The sequence below is a fragment of the Hippoglossus hippoglossus genome, chromosome 9 (genome assembly GCF_009819705.1).
Source record: "Hippoglossus hippoglossus isolate fHipHip1 chromosome 9, fHipHip1.pri, whole genome shotgun sequence".
In the NCBI taxonomy this organism is placed as follows: domain Eukaryota; kingdom Metazoa; phylum Chordata; class Actinopteri; order Pleuronectiformes; family Pleuronectidae; genus Hippoglossus; species Hippoglossus hippoglossus.
This window is the reverse complement of record NC_047159.1, coordinates 14,863,138-14,889,044: the sequence shown is the minus strand read 5'-3', so window position 1 is coordinate 14,889,044 and position 25,907 is coordinate 14,863,138. Positions and strand designations below refer to the sequence as shown.

At 43.1% G+C, this 25,907-nt stretch overlaps 1 protein-coding gene across 18 annotated transcripts in view; it reads right to left on the bottom strand.

Annotated features, from left to right (window-relative positions):
* Nucleotides 1-2,792: 2,792 nt before the first annotated feature.
* The window catches only part of trpm3 (transient receptor potential cation channel, subfamily M, member 3), a 145,750-nt gene continuing 122,635 nt past the window's right edge, over nt 2,793-25,907 (bottom strand). For 5 of the 18 annotated variants that reach the window (XM_034595134.1, XM_034595135.1, XM_034595138.1 and 2 more), the window contains 12 exons: nt 24,534-24,826; nt 22,269-22,497; nt 18,501-18,704; nt 16,099-16,239; nt 14,392-14,520; nt 13,495-13,746; nt 11,926-12,100; nt 11,184-11,312; nt 9,446-9,596; nt 8,691-8,884; nt 8,335-8,467; nt 6,417-8,028 (listed from right to left, as the gene is read on the bottom strand). In XM_034595134.1, coding sequence (XP_034451025.1) covers nt 6,417-8,028; nt 8,335-8,467; nt 8,691-8,884; nt 9,446-9,596; nt 11,184-11,312; nt 11,926-12,100; nt 13,495-13,746; nt 14,392-14,520; nt 16,099-16,239; nt 18,501-18,704; nt 22,269-22,497; nt 24,534-24,826 — 3,642 coding nt within the window. Of the gene's footprint in view, nt 3,666-4,098; nt 5,290-5,328; nt 8,029-8,334; nt 8,468-8,690; nt 8,885-9,445; nt 9,597-11,183; nt 11,313-11,925; nt 12,101-13,494; nt 13,747-14,391; nt 14,521-16,098; nt 16,240-17,121; nt 18,435-18,471; nt 18,705-22,268; nt 22,498-24,533; nt 24,827-25,907 lie in introns of those variants that run through there. The other 13 variants (XM_034595144.1, XM_034595146.1, XM_034595147.1 and 10 more) reach the window with 7 other exon arrangements.

Here is a 25,907-nt window from a genome sequence, read left to right as displayed (position 1 = left end):
TTCTAGTCATTGATTTTTTATAAAATATAAAAAAAACCATTTTAAACATGTAAAACAATCCATTGTTAAAATGTAGTAGATATTTGTTGATACATGTAATGGAGTAAAAGTGAAAAGTACCTGGAAATAAATCTACTTAAGTAAAGTACATGTAATGAAAAATGTACTTAAGTACAATAACTAAATAAATGTACAGTACAATGTTACATCCCACCAATGAGTCTTTTATTTAACTTCAGAACATAACTTCAGATAAATGAAGATGCAACTCCTGAGGTGTTGTTTTGGGCCATACTGGAGATTGCAGTCTTATATATGGAAGGTAGATTGTGCCAAATGTGAATCAACTCCTAATAAAGCACTGTGTGTACTAAAAAGGAATGTTGCTTTACAAAAGAGACAATAACATAACAGCTCTGACTGTATTGTTATACAGGTAGTGCAGGTGGAGGTGTTCATGTTATCGTGTACACAAAGCAGGATGAAGCAAAGTATTTGCAAAGCAGCACCCACGTATTTTCAGAAGTGGTGATTTTCAGCTTGTGCACAGTTTTATTTTACTACAACAAACTGACACACACGTGCTGACTGTGTGTTTTACAGACTCGAGCCGAGGAAAACCATGAAGGAAAGTAAACTGCAAGAAACGTGTGTGTTGCAAAATGTCACATTACTATAAATAATCATTTCCAATGAGTGGCAATTCTCTTGAAAACTCGCCCCTTCTTCATTACTTGTAAAACACATCACATTCCCCTGTGGAATCGATCCAACAATGTGCTTCTGCCTCATGGTGGCGTTTCTTTTTTTTAAAGCACCAATCCACACCTGTAGCACTCGTCTCACCAGCAGCCAGTGGGAACCAGTGGGGGGGGGGGAGCAGTGGCAGTCTGTCGTCCTGTTCTCACTGCAGAGCAGCTCGTGTGATGTGGCTCAGTAGCTGATGGTTTACACACCGTGAGGCTTTGTTGTTTCTGAGCTCTGCGACAATGAGGTTAACGGCCCCCGGCCCCAGTTCGTAGCTCAACACCATGAAGGGAACAGGAGAAACGCAGATGTTCCTCAGGTTTTTAGCCCTGCAGGGTTTTATAAACTCATGGATCTAACAATTTGTAAAAGCACCAGGATGAGACTTTATGTCTCTGATGCTGCTCTTCTTGTCGTAATCTATTGAAACAAACATGATATAGTTAACAGCACATTTCTCACATTAATCACAAGTCTTTCTGTCACTGAAAGGTTAAAGATCCAGGTGAAGTAAAAACAGGCGAGACAGCGGGTACCAATCTACAGTATTTAATCGTTTATTTAACAATGCATGCCAGACATGATCCTATTCACATTGAAGAATACAGATTTGTATTTGCATCCAAATACTCACTACTTTGATTTCATGTTATAATCTCTCTCTCATCATCATTGTCATCTTTACAGGTCGTCTGTGTACACTCTGGGTGGAAGAACCGCATGCATTTAAAGGACGTTACATAAAAGTGTGACCAGTGGGGGCGTAAGTCCTTTTTGTGTTGTCGAAGCACAACATAGGCAATTATTGCAGGAAACTGTGTGCGTGAAACTCTCTTTATCTAATGAGTCAGAGGTCGTCATACAGGAGGCAAGTGGATCTGTTGATTATCATCGTACGTATATGGTCACCATTCCACAATACTGTAAGATACAGTAGAGGAGAATGTTTTAAAAAATACTGTACATTGAGATTCTGTTGGGTTGTGTTGTGTTGGCATGCCTCCCTGTTTTTATTGTCATCAAACATTTCTGAATTCACACACAGTACACGCACACTCGCACGTAGCGCACACATGCACACGCCTCTCGTCGACACCGTCCACGGATGCCATGTCAACATATCACAGAACCGTTGAAGAATCGTGTATACACGGACATGTACGGTATCTTGTGACCCTTACTGTAAGGATAAAGAAAAGGATATTTTGGATTTCCTATCGCGATGGGTCGAATAGGAGGGAGGGAGCCTTCAGTCCGACACAGTCGTCTGTATCATACTTGGCCACGCGAGGCCGAGCTGAGCTGTCCGACCTTTGCTTCGTTAACCCTGTTCGCCACAGCTGAGTAGACGACAGGTCAGCAGAGCACGACTCAGCTCAGCTCCATTTGGTTTGGCAAATTTTGGTTTGTGAGGGTCGACTGTGTGTGACCAAAGCCCTCGTTATCAAAACACAATCCTCCAAGAAGCTACAAATGAAATCCACCCCCCCCTTATTGTTCGCACTATAGTGACGTTAAGATTCCTAATGGTGAACGAGTCATTTAGGGATGAAGACATTCATTCATAAACTATTGCTGAAGACGACAAATACAAAATGTATAGATTATCTATGATCCCCAAAGACTCTGGGTTCGACTCATAAAGCACAGTGTTTATACTGGAAGCTGAAGTCACTCTTCTTTCTTTCTTTTCTTTCTTCTGACCTTGCATCACTGGAGTAATGTATCCCTGAGCATTGACTTGGTGTCAACCTTTCTTCTCTAAAACGAACGGTATATATGTCGAGGAAACTGCAGTTGCGATCCTTCATCATGTGTTACCCCCGATCTGTCCAACCTACATGATTCATACTACCCATGTGTCCACAACGCAATTCCTACTGGTGTTTAATAACTGAGTTAAAGGGGCATTCCGCTGATTTAACAAATAAAGGTCAGTTTTTGGTCACGGTACCACTCAGCCTTCGAAAGGAGCTTTCTGAAGTCTGAGAAAACCTGATGTTCAGTTACACTTCAAATATTTCACATACAAGCTGTGGTAATAACTGGGGACTAGGAACTTGAAAGATAAGCACATTTAACATCCAGGGAGACTCTTAAGAAAAGATGCCACTGAGATCCATTACAGGAATTATGGAGTCCATCCTTTTTTCAAGCTTCATCCACACTTGGACTAAATGTTTGAGTATCTCAGCCTCTGCTGCTTCGACTATGATGATTCCTTTTACCAAGGAGGTTAGGTTTTTGTGGAGGGGTGAGATAAGACCCAAGCCATGACATTTTGGTGTGGATCCAGGAATGTTTTTACACTTTCTTCAACGTGGCGTTTTTCACCATTTTCCTTGATTTCTCTGAGAATAGTTCATTGCTCCGGATGGAAAAAAATCAAACATGTGGAGGGGACAAATATTTACGAGTGTCAGATCCAAATAACAATCCAGATGGAGCAGATTTAAACACTACTGTGTGCCGGTTTTCCTGTAAGCCCCTCAACTTGGGAGTTTCAATGCATTGTACCCGTGATTTAAGGTTTTTGAGTCAGGTGTAGTGGACATGTGAAGAGTTTGTATCATGCAGCAGACTGGGTTGTGACACAGAGATAAGTCAAAGCATTCAACTCAATCAAGAAAACGGATTTACTGCAACAGCACCGACCTCACGATGATGCTATACCCTCGTCCTCATGTCTCACTTTCATGTGCAAATAGATTTTTTTTTCTTCTTCAGCTATAAAACCCATTATTCTCAATCCTGTCTTTGTATGTGTTTGGACAGATCCAAAAAATGTCCACACCAGCCCTGATGCAGTCAGTCCCCCTACTCTGGGCTTCAGGCGTGTTTGAAGAGATCAACAAATGTCTATGAGAGTGTGTAGAAGCCACATGTTGAGAATAATCACTGATATTCAGGTTCTGTGACTAGAGAGAGAAAAAGAAAACAAAGGTGAGAAATTGAACAGACTTAAGAATCACTTCAGTCCCCACATTTCCCTTCGACGCCCCAAAAGGCACCCGAAGTTTGTTATACTGGCAAATCGTTATTGCCTCGTCAACATCATATTAGAAAATTCTCATAAGTTGCTTGATAAAACGTACAATAAAAACTACTTTAAATACTTTAGATATGATTGAAATGTACAGTATATCAGACAATTCTATATTTAATAAATAATATAATACATCAGCATTTAGTGCATGTAGATGGTCAACTTTTATTAAATTTAAAAGCTTAATTAGAAAATACTTAAAATTCGACAAAAATATCACTGAGAAGATATAAATATTAAATTTGTAATAATTCAAACAGGCATTTCTTTTAATTATCAATGAGCAAGAAAGTGTCAATAAATAGAATCAATCTCAAAATTAATGCAACATGATTCAAATGAATTGTAATAGCGAGGAAATATAAAACATAAACATTAAAAAAATCAGTAGGAATTCTAATAATTTCACCTATATTTTTATCTTTATAGAGCGATTAAAGAAGGACATCTTCTCCCCCACCACCACCACCACACTTCTTCCGCTACTAGAATAAAAAAATTAGAAAATTTTAAATCACTTATCTGGCTTTCATCTTTTCAATAATAGTCCCACTTTTCATCCTGTGTGAATACACACCCTTCTTTAATCTCAGCTAGAATGCATATAGCTCATTCCCAAGCGTGTTTCTCTCTTTTTTAAAATTCATAAATGAGCTCCTCCTCCTGCAGGACCTCTTCTGGACCAGTTGATGATTTGTAATGGGCTCAGTCATGGGGGCAAGTGCTTTCTATTCAAAGTCTGCTTCTGCAGAAGCTGAATGCAATACAAATAATCAATAATAAATAATAACAAGAGAAAAGCAAATGAAAGACAGTTATGGAAGAGATGAAGGACGGATCCATTAGCTGTTGGTGGATGTAAAAACCATTGCAACATAATGCCACTGCCAAAACCTGAAGGAGGGGGGGGGGGGGGGGGGTCTGGGCTACAAGAGAGCTACAATTGGTGGAGTGGAAGGATTTTTTGGCGTCAGGTGCTGGCGAAGAAAGGTCCACACTTGGGGGCACGTTCAATCAAGACGTATGTTGAACGATGTGTTTCCTGGAAACCTGTAATGGCCGTTTTTGTTCTTTTGTTTGGTGGGTGTGTTAGAGGTGTAGCCCAATAAAGATTCAAGATTAAATATTATTATTATTAGGCAACATAAGATTGGGCAACATGATACTCAAAAGTCCAAATGTGAGTCAGCAGTGATGTTTATATCAACACGCCACAGTTTCTGTTTAAACAAACATCATGCAACGTTTAATCAAAGATGAACTTGCCCCGGGTTCACCCAGCAAGCATCGCCTCTGAAATAGGCTCACAGCGCCCTCTTGTCCCCGTTTTTTGCAATTGCACTTGTTAAATCTCTGGGCTCAGGTATGAAGTTGAGGTTATTACCACAAGTGAGTAGGATTTTACTGACCATGTATGTGTGCGGTCTTGTGTATGTTAATGTCAACACGCACTTCAAAGAACTCGTCTTATCTCATTTCCCTCCTCGTGTGTTGGTCTTCGAAGCACTGACTGTTCACTTTCCTGATATACAGACTCATGCCTGGAGTCTGCGCTGAAAGCCTGAGCGGTAAAACACTGGATATTGTCTCCTGCTGATTTTCAGTCTTCGTGTCACATTCTCTTTCTCGCTTTTTCCTTCTCAGTTGTATTGCGTGGCTAATCAAACAGATTGAACTTGTCCAGTCACTGCAGAAACAGATGGACTGGAGACCTGCAACTGTCTGGCATGAGTTAAAACACGGCTCTCTTTTTCTGGCTGATCCGACAGAAGAAATAAACACAGTCCTGTAGATAAATTTTGCTACAATACGTGAACGAAAGACACGCTTGATATAAATAGTGATTATTTGAAAGGTGTATTTGTGTAACCAGAGGTAAGTTGTTGCCATGTTACTGCCATTGTCTCCAAACCACGAGGGTTTCCAAACACTTTGCTGATTCCGTTATGGACCAGCCAGAGAAATGTCAGCTCTGCTTTGCTTGTGCTGGGGTCGTACAGTGTGGAGTTAGGATTAAGAGAGGAAAATGTACTTGATGTGAACGTTCAGTTTCGTGACAGTAATGACTCTATGCTAAGACAAACTGACAAAATGAGGTGGTGGTTTTAGCGTTCTTCCTCCTCTCTCTGTGTCCGTCTGTCAGACGTGGCAGGTTCTACCAAACGAAACAGCTAGGAGGGACAGTTCACTTTCTCTGACTAATGTGATTGATATGTGATGTAACACAGTGACAGCTGTCTACTTGACGTAAAGGTGGTGGGTGGAAGACACACAGTACAAAGACACCTTCCATTGCCATAACACCCCATTGAGAGTTACTTAGCTACAAGAAGAGGTAAAAACTAGTCTAGATTCATAGCTCTTGGTATTTGACTGGTGTACAGTAGGACCTCTGCATCTAACATCCCTTCTTCCTGATTCATGACCCAGGGTAAAGTTGCCCCTCCTGCACGTACTATGAAAAAACTTTTATAACCTTCTCTAGACTAAAACATAAGTGTAAAAACTGTAGATCTGGTCCAGATTAGGAGCAATGGGCAACTCCACCCTGCTTTCACTTTTGCCCTGGGCCCTTTTCCTCCCTGGTCCTATCAGTATGTGAATGAGCTGACCAGTGTCCTTGTCACGTGTAGTTTTGTCTATCAAAGCTGCGGAAAGCTGACGGAGTGGCCAGTTTCCTCATGGAGAGGCTGTCAGTCTTGGCTGTTTCAGGCCGTGCTCCAGACTTGCTCCTGAGGAAGGGGTTTCTGGTTCCTGCCAGACCCCGGCCCCCCGGCCCAGGCACCCTGTCTGCCCCCAGACCCGATCCCCTCTCCATCCTCTCACTCACTGACAGGCTCTTCCGGTGTGGAGGGGCCAGCGTGAGGGAAGGATGGGAGTCATCTGAGGAGCAGCTGTTTGCCCGCTCCAGCCTGGAGTAGGGGGAGCAGAGAGGGGCCCCACTGGGCCCGCCAAGGCCCCCTAGGCGAGGGGTATCAGGGGCTGGAATCAGGTCCTCAGGGTCCTCTGGATCAGACTCTGTGTGACTAAGCTCTGCCTCTCTCTCTGGGTGAGATGAGCCAATGTCTGAAGGCTTATCAAAGGGGAATGAGGTGGAGCCTCCAGGGGAGTGGGAGCGTTCTGCTGGAGTGTATGGAGCTGAGACACAGCGTGTATCGATGCAGTCAGTGATGCTGGTGTACTCTGCAGCTTTTACCTGGACGCCTGCCCCCAGTCCGCTGTAGCAGCCTCTTGGAGTGAACATGAGGCTGTGGGATTTGACCAGAGGAGGCTCATCCAGGAACGATGTGCCTGCCGTACAGAGGTAGCGACTGCTCTTAGAGCGTTCAAGCAGCCCTGCTGAGGGAGGTGGGGATGGATCCATGTCCCACAGAGGTAAGGTTGTGTCGGGTAAGAGGTGGGCTGAGCACAAGGACAAATCAGCAGCTGCACTGTCGTCAAACATAGCTCCAGCTGTTGCGCTGCTGCCTGGCCTGCCCTCAGAGTGCCTGTCGCCCAGACCACTGGTGGCAGCGCTGCTGAAGTCCCGGCCTCCCGGCAACACCGTCTCCATAATATCTGACTGCAGCGACAGGTCTCTCTGGAGTGGCGGGACCACACGGAGAGGATCCAAGAAGACCTCCGAAGGCCCCACCTCCTCAGAAGTTGAGACATAGATATCAATGCATGATGATGGACGGTGTTGCTGGGATACCGATAGCGTCGCCAAGGGGAGGGGCTTAGACTCCTTGGGGGCGGCAGCTGAGGACACAGATTGTGAGCTGTTGGCTCGGTGGAGACTGAGCGAGCGCTCTTTGAAGAAGCTCTCGGCTCTCTCAGCTCCACTTGGGCGTTCACCGCCACGAACATAAAACGAGTGGCTTCTTGTCCGTGTGGCCATGCCAGTAGGAGACGGAGGGGACATGGAGCCCTCAGCTGTTCCCTCCAGTGCCTCCTGCATACGGTAGGTATTCCCCTCTGTGCTGTTAAAGCTGCTTTGGCGAAGGATGTATGTTGCATCCGGGCACTCACCATGGCGGAGAATGTATGCAGAGTCTGTGCAGTCAGATGAAGTCCTGGAACGCACTTTGTTGACCTCACCCCGTTCGACCCCTGTCACACGCTCCAGTGCGACGGCAATTCGGCCGATCAGCTCCTCCATTTGTGCCAGACGAATATCAACAGTCTGCAGAGACGCCTTCATGAAGTGTTCCCTCTCATTGACTTCCTCCAGACGCATGGCCATGTTCTCCACCCTGATAGAGTGGAGAAGAGAAGGAGAAAATTAGACATAAGAAGCAACGGAGAGGGGAGAACAGCAGGGGAGGTGGTGGAAAAAAAAGGTGGCAGTAAGAGAGAGAGAGAGAGAGAGAGAGAGCCCCCCCCCCCCAATACAAAAATAGCTTAACCATAAGTCATGTTATCTCAGTGTTTAAACCGGACTAAACTGATTTACATACGTTGAAAGATTATGGTTTAACACATAAGGACTATGTTTCTGCTCCGTCACTTTCACAAACTTGGCAGACTTATATATATAAAACAGGTTTCCATAGGCTGACCTTTCAGAGGTGACTCTGATCCTCTCATCATTTGAAGAGTGGAATCTGTCATCTTTCTCCCTGAAGTACTCCTCTATACACTGCTCCTCGAAGTCATGGACCTTCTTCAGCTCGTCCTCTGTGATGAAAAGCTCTGTGGATGAAAGAGTTTGACAGTTAAAAAGCTGCAGTGTCGCATTTATCTGACGAGTGGTATTATAATAACAAAAATTACAAAACATATGCTTTATATTTCAAGGTATAAAAACTCTTGCTATAGTGCTAAAAACAGAATATGATAAAAAAAAAGGTAAGGTGATGTGAATTACAACATCCTGAGTTTAAACAGGTGTGTTTTTGGTTTTTCTCTCACTCACTCAATCCGTAGTCCCTCTCGTCGTCGTCGTGCTTGCGCCAGCGACAGCACAGGTGCTTAAGGACCATGGTTATGTGACTGAAGATGATGAGTGGTGGAGGAAGGACTGGCCGCTCATGGAAGGTCATAATGAGCTGGTAGCGCTGGAACTTCCAGACCTGGTTGGAGATGGACTTCACCTCGAAGAATGTGTTACTATGGTGACGGACAATCACAGACCGATATGTCAAAGCGAGGATTAATTTATTGTCGGCAAAACCAAACATCGCAACCTTTTTAGATATACATGTATACATTTGATTGGATGATGGACTAATTCCTTCATGCTGCATGCTCCTGCACTGCAAAGCCAAGTTTAATGCAACACAGTAACTGTTTGCTGTGATGTGTAATGTGATTAAACCTTCAATTTAATGATTGTTTTTCTCCCATTGTGCACGTTTTGGTGAACAATTACACTGACAAACGAAGACGGTTCTTGCTTTGTGGATTTTTCAGAGGCACAATAACAGATCATTAGCATGGTAATGTCTCCTTGGAAGAAGCACTATCCCATTCTGATGATAAAATCTGCAACCCACCTCTAATGATTGTGGCTTAACAGCATCTCCAACTACTATTTTCCTCTTTTATTTCTCTCCTACACACACTTCAAAAACATGATAAAATTGATACTTTTATGAGTAACATCCATGTCTTTCTATTCTGTTATATTATAATATCTTGCCTTGCTATGTTTAAGGTCTCTTTACGTACTTGAACACAGCTATGAGAAGGTTGACCAGGAGTATGTTGGCGACCAACAGGTAGCACGCCATGATGGCCGGAACGATCCAGGCACCCGTCTTACAGGGAGGCAGGGACACCACCCCCCCGTCCTCTGTTGTGATGTTCTGCCCACAGGGAGCTGCACACCGTCACCAAAGAAATACACACATGTACAAGTTAATACAAGCGAAGTATGTCTTCAGAAAGAGTCTTGAATCCATCAAAATTATATGTTAGACGAAACATTTAGATGCACAACAAATTAGAAAGACATGCAGACGTGTTACATAAGGAGGAGACAGTTTAATGTAAAGGAAAATAAAATCTATAGTAAAATAACGTTTAAGAAAATGTAAAAGAAATATGAACTGTATGTTGAGTTATAACAATAACAAAGAGACAAGCAGACCTGGAAGTACCAAACAAAGTGCATGACTTCATATTTTTGCAAACAAACAAGAAGCATAATGTGTTTTTATGCTTCTTCTGTTAAAGAGGAAAGAGTGGACACAATAATGGTAGGGGGCTCATGTTCAGAAATGTGAAATCTGTAAACAAAATACACAAAAAACACACATTCATCATGTCTCATCACAATCTGTGTTTCCAATATATTTAAACATGCAGTCGATGTTTAAAATATATTGTCACATATGTGTGCCATAGCTTCATTTAGCAATGGTTGATTGCTCTGAATTATTGGAAATGTATTTCGGATACATCACATGTTTTTCCATCTGTGATGGTTCAGTTGCTGTGACTTAACTGGAGAACATTCAGCATTAGGTCTTGGTTTGTTTGCCTTTGAGATTCATTCTAGTCATGCTCGTCATTGGTCGACAGTCAATTGTTTCACACAATGCAGCCCAAAGATAGAGAACTGAAGTAATTGGAGTTTTACCTTCAGGAAATTTAGATTAAAAAACTCTGACAACTGAACCACGTGAAAAAACAGATTATAGATGATGAAAGGTGGTTGATAAATATCTCCTGCTGTGGGTGTTTGTATGTTTTTTTCCTGTATGATGTGATATTCATGTTGAAATCTGAATGCTTACTTATGTTAAATGTTGACTACACTGGTAGAAGGAGTTTGGCAATGTTGCATTTGCTCCGGTGAGAAGCTGAGCGGGCGTCGAGGGTGGGTGACATGGTTTATGTGACAGACGGTGTTAACATGGCAGGATCACTTTTTCAAATTTTATTATTTGGAAGTCAATAGAAAAAAATGGGAGGAGGATACATCAAGGGAATATCAAATTTAAAAACTTTGATAGTTCCTCTTGGTGTTTGAACATAAATGCCATAAACTAAAGAGGGTAAATACTGTACATTAGACACCATTTGAAAAGTGCTACTGCCATGTAACAGTGCCATTTGCCAGCCAAAATTAGTCAGGGTAAAGTTGCTTACAAGATACAGTCTTAGGTCAAGCTACTTGTTAACATGGAGAAGACATGTCGTCCCATAGAATCGAAACCGTTACACTTCAGATTCTCTTTAACTGCTTTCTCATTTTTTTTACAGAGTATAAAGTAGCTGACCCAAGATACCAACACGTGACAGTAACTTTGACCTTCGAGCATGTGGCGCTGCATGCACACGTTTGTCTCAAGTGGGCGCTGAGGTAGGAGTGGGCATGACATGGTGGTAATGTGAGGATGATGAAGGGGTGAGGTGGGGCAGGTGGATGCGGTTAAACTGAGGCCTATATCTATAGATTTACTGGGATTTTGACTGCACTGGCCAATGTGGGATGGACCAATATTACGCCAGGTTCCGTGAGTTCGCAAGAAATTTTCGCCCAGCCAGAGTTTTTCATTCAGCCTGTGCTGTAACTTCCTACTATGCATATCTGAAACAAAGAATAAAAACATTATTTCAGATCTCTTCTCTTTGGGCCACTCCTCACATCCTGTACACACCATCAGATATATACTACCATACATAGAGACAACACAACAGCACACAAATACACTCGCACTCTCAGGACATTGTTCTCACAGACACTGCTCACCAGCTAGTTTGGATTTATAAGTCAAAAAGTCTACGTCTATGTTATTAAATAATAGAGACAAAAAAGGTCATGACAAAATGACAGTAGACATTAATGTAGTTTTTCTTGAAGGAAAGTGTTTTTATGTTTTAATATTTCAACTTGTGGAGGAATGACTGAAAACTACACTAGTATCTCTGCATTGAGTTGTGTGTATTCCGTTATCCCCCCGGAATTAGGGCCCAATTACACATAAGGGAAAGTGAAGCAAATATCGCTGGTCAAAGTTCACCAGATTTGAACTCTCTCCTGTCTCGCCACGGGAAGCAAATGTTTGATTGGCCCCCTTGCTCTCACAGATTGAAAGTGAACAGAAGGCAAAGGTTCGCCACTGATACACTTGCATAAGTGTGACCGGGCCCTCAAACAAAACTGAAGCTTATTCAGTTCTGACACTCTGTCCCGAACTTACGGTCGATCTGGTCTGCGAACACCTCTCCGTATATCATCCAGTAAGGCATGAAGAAGATGTTCCGGGCTAACATCCAGGACGGGTCCTCGTTCGGGTGGAGGATGGCCTGACGCGCCACCCCAAAACTCATCAGCACCACCAACATGATGATCACAAAATACATCATGTCGATCATCTGACAGGGAGAGGGTTGTCAAGGAGAGAGGGGAAGGGAAAAGAAAAAAGGAGCAGCAGTTGGTCAGAATGTTTATTGAGGGGAACAATGATAAAATAAGAGGGAAAAGATATAGTTAAGAAAGCAGAATAGGAACGTGCTGTTTCAGCTGGAGAAACAGTTAAAGAAAGTGTTGAAAGAGTTGGAATCGTATTTTGATTATTATCCTTCCCTGAGTCTTGGTTGGTCAATTAAATCTTAATTTAATTTGTTCTGGAATTAAACCTGAAGTTAATATTTAAAATGCACTTAATTTAGGTTGATCCCAAATGGAATAAGAAAGTCACAGAGGTGAGTGAGGAAGCCCATCTTCCTCTGGGCTACTTTGTATTCCACGAGCTGCTGTTACACCGTGTCATTTCTGATTAGAGTTGTCATTTATTCTGGAAAGCTGAAACCCATTTAACACATAGTCTTTTATTTATTTATTGCAGTTGTTATTTTGACTATTTTTACTTGTTTGAATTACAAGATGCAAACCATTTTGACAGGAACAGGCTTTTATAATGCTGCAGTTTTTTTAAACAAAGACATCCTTTGTCTAAGCAGTGTGTGAGTATTGTGGCACTTCAGCTGCATTTATATGTTCTTCTCTATTCCTCTTCTAACTCCTTTGACTTCAAATCAGCTTGTGGTGCCGCAACATCATATATGTCAACACCTGACAATGGTCATTGAATACAAATTCAAATCAATCTCTCTCCAACAAACTAATTGGTGATTTTCATCAAACAGAGTTTGACAGTCCACTCAGACTGATACAGATTTGGGCTTTGATCCTTTCTCTGCTTCTGTCATCATGTGTGAATCACAGGCTCTGATCTTGTGATCAAACAATGAGGTTTAGGGGCATGGACGTTCGTTCGGATGGAGCCTGTACGCAACATACAAATTAAACCTGTGTGATCATGGAACTCAGTTAACTCATAATCATTACAAACCATGTTGAGTTGAGTCAGAAGGTAGAAACGAGAGCACGGCCGATTAATCAGTTGGCCGATATGCGTCTTTCACAGACACATCAGCGTTTGTTTGCTGATATGAGAACTTTTTACAGAATAAACAATGCAGACAAGATGTACATTTATATTGACATTCTAGTCCTATATCTTTGGTTGTATTTGATTTTTCTTTTTATTTATAGTTATTTAGAATAGAGTTTAAATGTTAAACTGTTCAACCTCCATAACATTGGTGGTATTTCAGTATTGGGAATTTTTTACTCCCTAATATCGCTATCGACAACGACCCCCAAACATACACATCACTCGAGCTCCAGTCCAAACAATCAGATATAAAGGAAGAATACATAGTAGGAACAAAAAATATAAGAGACTCATCCAGACTCATCTCACCATTTTGCCAATCATCATCACGTAGGGTCCCAGGTACTTGTTGACCCCAAAGATGTCAAGCAGCCGGATGTACCAATAGATGATGTTGACACAGTAGATGACTCGGCCGTAGCTCATGAGCGGCGGCTCCTGGAGACGCAGAACCATGCCGACTGAGAATATGAGGATGGCCATGAGGTCTGTGATGTTCCAGTACTCCTGGAGCCACACCTTCACCTTCTGTAACAACTTCCCTGGCTCTGACATCAGAATCTGGAAGAGATTTAGACGAAAATGAGTCAAAAGGAAAACAAGAAAAGCAGGAATGATGGATGGGAAAAACTGAAGTGAGACCAGAAAGTGATTGAAATAGAATAGAAACAAAGAAATGCAATACATCAGGGACACCATAGGAGGGCAGTATGAGTTAAATTATGAGAAAAGCTAGTCAGGTGTGTGAGGACGCATTGCTGTGCAGCTGAGAGTGATGTGACACAATGATTAATGCATTCCATACATTTACAGTACAAACACAGCCACAAAGTGAGACTGAACTAGACAGACTCATATGGTCACATCATTTCTATTAACTCTTTTTCTTTCTCTTTTCTTTTTACATTTCTCTTTCCTAACTTCATTTACACCATCTCTCCCCTCTATTCTCTTTCCATGTGATCTCCTCCTCTGCTTCCACCTCAGTCGATCACCGATTCCCTGTTTACTATGAGCTGTTTGACGACATGGACATAAAGCTGAGCCTCTGGCCTGCACCACAGATCTCAAAGAATTCAGCTGTAAGCGAAATAATGCTGACAAGCCTGATGTCGTCAGTTCAGTGGATGGATAAAAAATCATTATTGTGGGTTCAATAGGGCTTTATATTCACTTTGCATATGTGTATGCTAGGATACAGCGTACCTCTCTCATCTTCTCGATGCCATTAGTGAAGATGTAAGCGATGACGATCCACTCCTGAGGAGACGGCCACAGATCCATCTTCACCAGGACGATGTAGTTGAACAACATGAGGTAGGCCACATATGCCATCTACATAAAAACACAACGGCAGAGGGAAATCAGCAGGGACGCGTTTATGGTTATGCATTTTCTCCAACATGAGCAAACTGCTCACCAGGTTCAAACACATCGGCTCAAAAGGCTGAGAAAAGGTGAGGAAATGTTTTTTGTGAGTAACTGCACAAATGAAATGCTTGCTTAGTGAATGATTGACCCTCGTTACACCCCCCTCTAATGCTGTTTTTCAGATCTAATGCTTAAGATTTGATGTCAGGACACCCTATTACCGTGCCTTCACATTACTTGTCTCCCGTGGCTGTATCTATTTAAATCCAGGTCAGCTGTCCACTTTCATTTTCTCAAATTTGTGCACTACGGATCATAACGATACAGATCAGATGAAAATGTGATCACAATGCAAGTCTCACCATGTAATGATTAGACCTCGGAGGCTTTACATGTATATTATATCATTTTTTGCACCCAGTTCGCATTTACGGGTTTTCAATCAAATGTGGGATATTCTTGATTGTTCAACGGTTTTCAGCGATTAGAGTAAGTCTTCTCCAGGAAAGTTTAGAAAAAGATGATATAAATATAAATGTGTATATAAACGATAATACCAATGATTCCACTTCTCCTTTTACATTTGTTATGATATTAAAATGATAAAGTCTTAAACATATTAAAATTTCATATTGATGTGTCTTTTTTCCAGTTATAAATCAAGCAATCACAGTCCTATGTGCACAATTTGTTTGTGTGATAGGTTTTACTAATATCTCTGTAAACAGGGCCAGGCTCTAAAGCGGGTGATGGGCATGAATACTAATCTGGTAGTGATGTAAAGACCACATGTTGACCCAAGAAAACCCAGCATCTGTTCCAATGGTGCTATAATGAAATTCACAGTAGTTTTTTTTTTTTAAACTGAAGGGCAAAAAGGAGAAGTGGGGGCGAGGAAGAAGGGAGAAAGTGGGATGAAACAAAAGGCAGTCAAAATATGTTCTCTGCATAAATAAACAGTGAAATCCCTATATAAAAAAAGATGTTTTTGCTGGGTAAGCATTTTGAAAGAGCCCGAGAAAGAAAACAAACAAGAAAATAAAAGATCAGCTTTTACACACACAGTCAGATAACCAGAAAACAGAAGCTACACATAAACCTCAAAGACATAGATTCACAGAATCTGGATGAACTGTGCTGCATGGGGACGAATAAACTAAACAAAGAAAACATTTCCCACACATGTAAACACCCTAAAGCTTAACTTAAAATCAAATACTATTTGTTTGGATAAATATTTAATCCAGAGGAATTATGTAATGTTTCAGAGGTTTCCTCACTTCTCTCCCTTGGACCTTTCTCACCACGCTGCTTCCACCACTCTTCCCATGTTTTCCCCACAAAACTCTCCCACCCGAGTAAAGCTGGCCAATGACACGGTGGAGCTGGAACAGGAGGTTAATGGCGATGGAAGCACCACGGAGGCAGCAGCTAACCACAGGGAAACCAGCAAATGATGCTGTTGCAGATACAATAAGGCCTGACAGTGCCAGCAGGAAGCCGAGCATGTGAGTGGGTGGTGCTGCTGAAGCTGACACTGACCGTATGGAACCAGAACTTGACAATCGGCGCGTTGTAGAACTCGTATATTTTGCGTCCCAGGGGGATGAGGCGGTGGCGGTTCTGAACCTCCTCAACATCCTTCTTTCTGGATGTCTCCGTGGTAACCTTACCCAGCATTGCCTGGGCAAATGCAAACCAAACGCGGAGCGAGGGAGGGAGGAGTGAAAGGTGTGATGAGGGATAAAGGGAAGGATAGTGTGGGTAGAGGGAAGTGTGACGAATTGGAGAGACGGAGGAGGAGGAATGTGGGGGGGGGGGGGGGGGGGGGGGGGGGGGTGCAGAGAGAGGATGGAGATGAAGTGTGTGGAAGGGATTCGGGGAGGGGGGGCAGAAAAACAAAGAAAAAAGGAGAGAAAAGGGAGAACGAGTAGAGGCGTTGTATTATGGGCTACAACACAGTTTTAATATCATCATCAAAGAAGCAAGCACAGGCAATGTCATCATTCCAAATTGTGAAATGTGTGTTTGAGGTGGAGTGTTGGGTGAAGGCTGGTAACCCAGTATGACGCAGACAAATGGACACTCATGGATTGTGTCTCAGACAACAAATAAGGTGCAGAGGAGACACAAAAGACAATGACAGAAAGAAGACAGGTAAAGGAAAGGAAGAAGATAAGACATAGATATCTCATTTCAATCTGTGACACAGTTCCTAATCCATGAGAGAGGGTTCGGAGCCCACTGTTTTTATGGGTCATGGTCTTAATGTCGAAGCAACACCAGACCTCTGAGGGAGTTCATTCATGAAATTGTATTGTATAGTCGACCTGGGCAAAGATCAAATTAAAAATCTGTCCAAACATTTGAGCTACGCTATGAGCTGTTGGTTTAAATTCCCAGGTGGCTGAAAAGTGAGAAAACCATGGCTAAGAAATCAGCAAGAAATCACTATATCAGTATGATAACTAGGGATTTCTATTTTATTCCCGAATTTGTAAAGGTTTTGTCCAAGGTACACACAGACAGGGCCTTCAGGGTGAACGGCTTCAGATGCCAGTGTGTAAATCACACCATGCCAATTTACTGCACTGAACATGCACGTTGTCTGATCAGCAAGTGGACACAAGCTAACATCACAGTGTGGTTTATCTAAAGCATCTGAGGATATGACAATACAATCTCCCTCTGCGGTGTAGCAGTCTGTGTATCTGTATGAATCTTGATGTGATTCATAAGTATCTGAAGGTGCATTTGCACAGTCAGAAGCCAGGGCAACAGGAAGGGGCTCATTGCAAATGCATTGTCTGGAAGCAGAACTCGTAGTTTAACACCACAGTGCCTTAAGGACAGTGTGTGTGTGTGTGTGTGTGTGTGTGTGTATGTGTGTGAAATGGCCCGTGTTGTGAGTCTTTGCGCTGGCTTGCAGCTGTGCTCAATGCAGATGGAGAGTATGTACAGTGGTGCTGAAAGGCGTTCAACTTCAGTTCAATCACTTACTGGGACGACCTTAAATCCAGTTTGTGCGTTAACCTGCTTTTTCAAATTCCAGTCGTCATTTAAACACATAAACTGGATCTCAGTATCATCGCCAAGATTGATTGGATTGAAATGGAACGGGTCCTAACCCTGCTGTACATCCACATCTATGCAGATGGACCAACTCTTAAACTGTGAGCGGGGAGAAGGTGCTCAGACTCTGCATGATTTAAGCTCTGCAGCAGCAGGCGGACACGGTTACATAATGCAAAAGCCTGGGCCTCCCATGCTCAGCAGCCGACATGCTGAGTGGTGTGCTGCAGCAAGCCATCACTGATGGGAGAGTGTGAGGGGCAGCAATCGACCAGCATACAGTACTGTACCTCGATCAGAACTGAGCTAGGAGAGAGAGAGAGGGAGGGATAAAGAGAGCGAGAGCCAGAGGAGAGAGAAGGGGAGGGGGGGCGGCTGCAGAACGAAAGATCGAAAGCGAGAGAAACAAAAGAAGCGAAGAGAGAGCTGAGCAGAGGACAAGAGGGGGGAAAGGAAAGGCAGAAAGGCAGAGAAGGAGATAGATGGAAGGGAGAAACATACACGAGGGAACCCACAAGCGGCGACAGACTTGAGACGCTACAACTCCACGACCATGTCTTTGCTGAGACGACGAGAAACAGGAAGAGGCCGGTTTGGCTGGAAGTGTCCAGTTGGCCAGAATAGAGAAACAAATATGTTTGTGTGTAAAACTGTGTGTAAATGTGTGTGCATATCATTGTCACACTGTGGACAGCAACAACATGTAAAACTGGTCCATAGGCGATAACTATGAACAACACAGAATCTGGGCTATGTGGGCAGTGAGGTGTTTTATAATCCGAACAGAGTGTGTGTGTGTGTGTATGTGCTGTATCTAAAGTTTGAATATGTGTATAGATTCTGAGATGCGGGGCTGAGGTGGGTTCTCTCACCACGGAGTTGTACTGCGTCTCACAGTAAGATCTTACTGTGAACTCCATGTCTTCATCCTCCTTCTCCTTGACCGGTTTCTCAGGCTCCTCCTCCTCCTTCTCCTGCAGGTAGGTCTCCTGATCCTGGGGCATGTACGACATCTCGTCCTTGTTCTTGAACTCCAGACTCAGGATGGACGGAGGCAGTAGTAGCCCTAAGATCACCTGGATGACGGGGAGGGGGGAAGGAAGAGGAGGTGGTGGAAAGTTAGGGGAAGATTACGTAGTGACAAAAAACATGTTTCACGAGCAGCGGTGCAGAAGCTCCACCTCTGAATCATGTCGATGTTTGCGCGCCTGAATGACAAAGCTTCATGTTTATGACAGCTCAGGCGGCGGATCCCATCAATTACAAAAGTATTAGTCGGAATAGACAGGGAGTAAGACCACTGAGCTGCCACGATGGATGCCAGGGATACACAGCCACGGCAGATAAAGGAGGCAGACGTGCTGTAAACACTTCCGATACATGATAGTCAAACTAGAAAAGCAGGAGGCTGTGACCACAGTGAGAAGAGGACAGGGGGAGAGAGAGAGGTAGACAGAAAGCAGTGTGTGTGTGTGTGTGTCTTCTTATCTCTGGAAGCAGCTGCCTTTAACTAATTTAATTAAACTGTTTTCCCTGCATTGATGACTGGAAGTTTACGTAACAATCATTCGTGATGAGTTGAGGAAAAGAGTGGTTACAAGGGGTAGGTAGGGAGCAGTGAGAAAAACAATCACAAACGCAGCTTCAGCTTTCTTGTCAAGAGGTCAAAGGCAACGATATCAATAGTTCAGGACTCATCGATGTGTGAAGAAATCAATGCAGTCAGCGGTGAAATTCATTTGTAGCGTGTTCTGATATGAGTTACAGAGGGTTGGAGCCGAGCGTCAAAAATGTGCACACAGACTGTTTTGACAGCATTTTGACAATGTTATTTGTTGTGCATCATCAACTCCTGAGGGCACTGAATCCTGTTTGTTCCACTTGTGGTTTCCTCTCCGTCTTGCTTCTCCAATGAGCTTGACTTAGAAGCAGCACAGCACAGCACACCCCACCCCACCCCACCTCTCCCGCAGTCCCGCCGAGGCCGAGCAACGCTTACAGCACTTACAGGCTGCCCCTGCTCCGCGAAGCTAAACCAGCCAGACCCATCATCCCGTCTCCCTCTGTGTATGAATGAGTGTGAACCCACTCGTCCTCGCAGCGACTCCCAGGGCGACTCTTCATTATAAATAACCCCAACCCCTCTGATCTGAGCAGCTGCCTCCTATTGCCCTACTGCCAGGAGTCCAGAAAACCCATGTGGGCAAAAATTTCCCAAAATTCAACCACCGCCCTTAACTCAAACCTCTCCTCAAAAGGATGTTCAACCACACAAGCCTCAGTGTAAAATATGTACGACACAATTTCAAGGTTTTTTTTACTAATTGAGGTCAGTTCTTCTGACTCTGGCTTAAAGAAGAGAGAGAGCATTGTCGGCTTATACTAATGAAGTGGTGTAGGAAGTTCAACCACGAGGGTCACCTCGCCCCGATGCTCGTCACACTTGCAGATTGTGTTCAGTCCTGAGATAAAGCATTTATACTGTCAGAGGTGACCCGTCTACTTTTCACAGCCCGGTGCACACTCTCCACATCCTGGGGAATTAGTCATCGAGGCCAAACCACAGTTATAACCAGCCACACCGGTGTGTTCCCTCATTTAGCTTGTTAAGTGCTCATTACTAGAACATTGTTGGAAAAAGCTCCCTTTTCACCTTTATAGTCTGGATTCTATGTATATAGTGGATATTTATATAGATATACACTGCAGAGTAGATGATTAACTTGAATTAAAGTCTATTCTTTCAACTTAAGCCTAGTGGTGCATGAGATTCAACAACCACATGACTTCGCCAAGGAGGTTCTGTTTTCACTGTCGTTTGTCAGCAGGTTTACTCTAAAACAACCAAACCAATTTCCATTACATTTTGTGGAGGGCTGGGGCATGCCCCCAAGGAAGAACTTATAAAAATGTTGGGATCCGGTGCAGATCTTGATAAACATGCAGGTCTTTTTAGTTTGACTTTCTTGAACATGGCAGAATAAGGGGTTAGCATTGTCAGAGGTATCTGCTCTCAGAGCGCACTTATCGTTTCTGAATAGACCTGAGGAATTGAGATCAAGAAATGCACTGATTTTATAACTGTTGTAAAACTAGAAGGGTGCTTAGAGAGCACAAATATCTGGCCTCTGCTTCTTATAAGATATATAATGCTAAAAACAAACATGCAGTTTTCATTTTGTGTACAAAGTTTAATAGCAATCCTCACATCCACACTTCCACATATGCAGAATTTATGACCATCCTCTACTTTTCAACAAAGGAGTGATTTGGGCAGTATCTGCAGTAGTTTCTCAAGGAGGTCAAAAGGTTTCTCATTATTTTTCTGCCCAGCTTCCCTCTGTGGTCGTCTGAGGGACTCAGGGGTTCCACTATGAGTTCCTCTCTAAAGATGTGAACTCCAGACTTGTGATTTAAAGGGGACATAGCATGCCCATTTTACCACAAGTTGATATGGTTCCTTGGGGTCTTAATGAAATGTCTGTAACATACTTTGGTCAAAATACCACAAGGATCATTTAAAACAGCACCCTTTTTACCCTGTATAAAACAGCCCTCCACAGAGTGACCTGTTTTGAGTACCTGTTCCTTTAAATGCTAATAAGCCAGCTCCCCCCTCTCCCCCCTCATGATTTTAAACGATATAAATTACATATTTTATATGATATAAATTATCAAATATGCATCCCATACTTTGTATTCCCCGTCTGTTGTCCTGGAGTTTTAATTTTCCCAATCACATAATTAAATGTCCCCCTCTGCCCATCCACTACAAGCACACAAACAGACAGACAGAGAGAGAAAGAGAGGGGTGGGGGGGGGGGGCTATGAAGACCATCATTTACCCCCGAACCCCGACATTCAACGGGTACAACAACAAGCGGAGAAAGCAGAATTGCGGGCTGACCTTATATATACAGTCTATGGGGCTGACCAGCGCGGATAAATGCACGTCCCGTGTGAACAGCCAGGCGGCTGCGCGCTGTAGAACGGCGATGCGCTGCCTCGCAGCCTCGCTGCGTCCGGTGTAAACCCGGCGTAATGAGTGGGGGTGCTCTGTGTGTTTGTGCCAGTGTTACAGTAGTGCTGAACACTGCGGAAGTCTTCCACACTGTTGGCTGTGTGGCGTTGACACAAATTCCAGCTCACGCATGGGAGAGCGAGCAGTCGTGCCCGAGCAACTGCTGCAGCCTCCCAGTCCCAACGATCCAGACAAATGCCACATGTGAGTGAATCGCGGGCTGACCAGCGCGGAGAAATGCTCGTCCCGTGTGAACAGCCAGGCGGCTGCGTGCTTGGGAACGGCGCTGCGTCCGGTGTAAACCCGGCGTAACGAATGTGGGGGGACGGGGGATGAGGTGGGGGGTGGGCCAAGGCCATGTAGGGAGACTTCCAGTGCCTTGTTACGACACAAAACCCAGGAAGCTCAATCGAGTCACTCAAGCATGACGTTTCTGACTTAGAGGAACCATAACAAAACAAGTGTTTTTTCCCCAGAGTTTTTGGGTTGGTAGACATGCCAGATACCCACATTAACGTGTAGAAGCACTAACAAAGTGGAATTTGCATGCTATGTCCCCTTTAATGTAACTGTACTTTTACCCACAGGCTATCTCAAACATCCGGCCTACTTGTGTTACCTTCAGACCGGAGTTCTTGCGCATGCGCAGGCGTCCCATCCACATGTCGGTCAGCAGCATCTGACTGCAGGTGTGAGCGATGAAATCCCTGTGTTTGGCCGCTACCGCCAGCTGCAGGCAGGTGGCGTTGCTCCAGTTCTTCAGCTCGTACGTCAACAGCTTCATGGCCATCTGCTCATCTTGTTTATAGGACTGGTCGAGGAGTTCCACCGCCAGCTGGGCAAACTCTCTAGGAGATTATACAGTAGGAGATACAGTGTTCAGGCTCAGACATATGATCAGAGACAATAATACACTTTGTCCAAACATATCAAAATGTAATTAGTCTGGTCAATCACCGACCATCTGGATGAACTCAAGAGAAAAGATTTGCATGAAAACACTTGAACACACACACAGTAATGTCTTAAGAAGTAAGAAACGCTCTGAGCAGATCTCATAGGGATTGATTACAGAATAATGGGACAATATATAATATTTCTTTGAGAATGAAGCAGCACGATAAGAACAGTATAGAAATCCAGAAATGTAATACGGCAAACTCATCCATCCATCCACAAACACATCGATGAACACAACTTCACACAATCAAAAATTCAAATCTGCAAAACAAAAACGAAACACCCCCCACTGTTCCTGCATTTAAAATTGTTCTCTTTCAGAAACAAAAAACATGAATCAATAGAGATCAAGTTTCACCCTGATATCTACCTTAAAGGACTCACCTCTATACAGATACACACGAACACCCACTCAAAGTACACACAATATTTCACAATACACTGGAAAGCAATCGGTCAAGTGTATAACAACAAGGCACCAACCCTGCTGGGGATTGGAGGATTTATAAAACAAGGGTTTACAATGAAATAGACACACAGCATATGACACGTTTCAGCAGTGTTGCTGGATACGTGAATGAGTTTCTGATGAATTGCCTCTCTAATGAACCACTGCACTTACAGCACAAGGTGACTCTTTCAACAGTATTTGTTTTTCTGGTTTGTTGGTACCTTAAAGTGTAAGAAGTCCCGACAGAACGTACTACTATTTATTTTACCACACATTATAAATAACACCAGGTCAAACAATTATCCGGTGAGTTTCTACAAATACACAGACGCAGACAGACATTCAGTGGGGAAAGTGGGGGAGGTGAGCGCTGGTGGAAGAGGTTATTAACTGAAAATGAACTATTATTTTCATAGTAAGCATTTTCAAGTCGAGGTGATTAAACTGAAATGCAGATCGTTAACTAATGATGATGTATGCTATTAGATCTCTGTTTGTATGTCACTTACATCCTGTGGGAGTCAGTAGGCATTTAAAACAGGTCAGCTTCAACAGGAGAAAAGGTACATTAGTGTGTTTGTGTGTGAGCACACATGCTGGAGTTTGGCAGCACATGTTCCCATCTGGACTCTCAACTCAATTTTGGTGGAGTCAAGGGTTTTGTTTTGTCATCATGAGAAGTGCAAACAATGTTTTGCACACATTAGAGTATGTGAGTCTAGGCATCTGATGGGAAACACCAATGTTTTCATTTGTGTTTAACCACCTGATTAAAGACTACTCTATATAAAGATTGATGACATGACAGATCACAGAAAATGAAGCCAAATCATTTTGATGCCTGCAGTATAGGTCATAAATCCCTCCTCCATGCTGGTGGATGGGACATATGGACCAAATTAAAAAGTCAAAGTACATGTCAAATACATTTTTCTCAAAGATGATTTCTGTTATTTTAGGTAGTTCTCATCACAGTGATTTATGTTCAAGTGTTCATGTATCCAGTAAGTTTTATTTTATTTGGCAATTTGTTGCCAAAAACATGATTGACAGCTGATGCTGACTTGTGATTGGTCAAGTACTTGTAATGGTGGGACCTCGATATCACGGCTCCACACCACAATCACTATTGCTCCAAATGACGTCAAAAGCAGAAGATTGCGGAACCCGTATCCATGATATGTCGACCATCCATATACACAGTCTATGCCGGAAACTAAGAATTATCGTGTTTTCATAAGTCTACAATCTACATAGGGAGCAAGTGCTCTTCGACCGAGAAGAGGCCACCGTAGCTTCTCCTACATGCTTAGAGAAGGAGGGGTAAGTGGATGGAGTATTCAGTTGTTTGTCAGCGCTAAATCTAGAGCACTGGACCTTTAGTAGTTTAGTGCAGACATATAGCCATGACATATCTCACCCAGGACAATAACACTAGACAGAATATCTGTGTGCATCATTAGTGTCACTCACCTAGAGTTGTGGTTTAGTTCCTGGGAGATGTCATCCACCATGTCGTTCTCCGAGGCTTCGTGCGCCATGGCCTTACAAAGCTTACAGGCTACCAAAGCCTTCGCCATGGCCTCTTCGCCATGCTGCCAAAAGAACAGTGCCATCTTCTGACGTTTCATGAGGACGGCCCAGACCATCAGTTCGTGGAAGGGGAAAGGGAAGTGGTTGATTTCCGGGTCGTCCAAATCGATGTCGACCTCTTCCTCTCGTTTGCGTGTGGTCTTCTGGCGGCCTCTGCGGATTGGCATGTCGTCCTGGTGGATGTCCGAGAACAAGTGAGCGGGGTGGAAACACGGAGCCATCGATGAAGAAATTGTTCAGGGGACTTTTTTCAGATTATAGTCACTACCATAAAGTCAGTAGAACAGGACAACATACTGTAAGAGTGTTTAAGTTTAGACATTCCCTTTACTCATGACTAACAAGCACTTGAGGTGAAGCATTGAGCGCCTCCAGGTTTCCTCACTGTCCTAAATGGCATATCAGCAGGGTTGTATTGATCTCCAATGATTTCACATTAAAACAGCTGAGGACTAACAATCATTGGATAATTACACACATGTAAGAAATGACGTTCAGTGCTACTAGAATCGCTGCTTGATTTATCCGAGATAATGTGGACGAAGACACATATGAAAATACTTCTGCAGTAAATTATTCAGATAGCGACACTTCATTGACATCCATTAATAAGTAAGTAAATTTATGAGCTCATGGATATTTAGAAATGATTGCAGTACAATATGGAGTCCAGAGTTAAAAGCAATACATTTAATACTCTTGAATGGCCATCTTGCTATATTAGTGAATGCTAAACTGGTTTAACTAAAATGAAGCAAAGCATCAAGGAAAGTAAATAGATTTTAACAGGCAGAAACAAGGAGAAAACACACACTGACAGGGAGACAGGTTTCAAACAGGCAGACGCACAGTGGAACGGACAGCCAAATACATTTGATATAAATACCTCTGAGAAAACTGGAGACACATGCTGTGATAAAAGGTTTATGATGTAGAGACTCCATGGTATGTACACCATGGATACATCCCATGTACACAAACCATGTATTATGTAATCCTGTTAGGTTAGTCATTACCTATTCAGCTAAATGTAACTGGGCTGCTCTAACATGTGTCATAAGAGGTGTATAGTTTAAACTGTCTGGGCTAATTAGTCCTTTTTTCTTTTACAAAATAAGAGAAAATCGAAATTGAAAAAAATATATAACTTTGTACGAGTAAGTGTGAAGAGTCTGATAATTAAATTTGACAACAACTGGCTCAAACGTGCATACAGACTGCCACCACGATGAATTAAATATGCCTCAAGGTCTT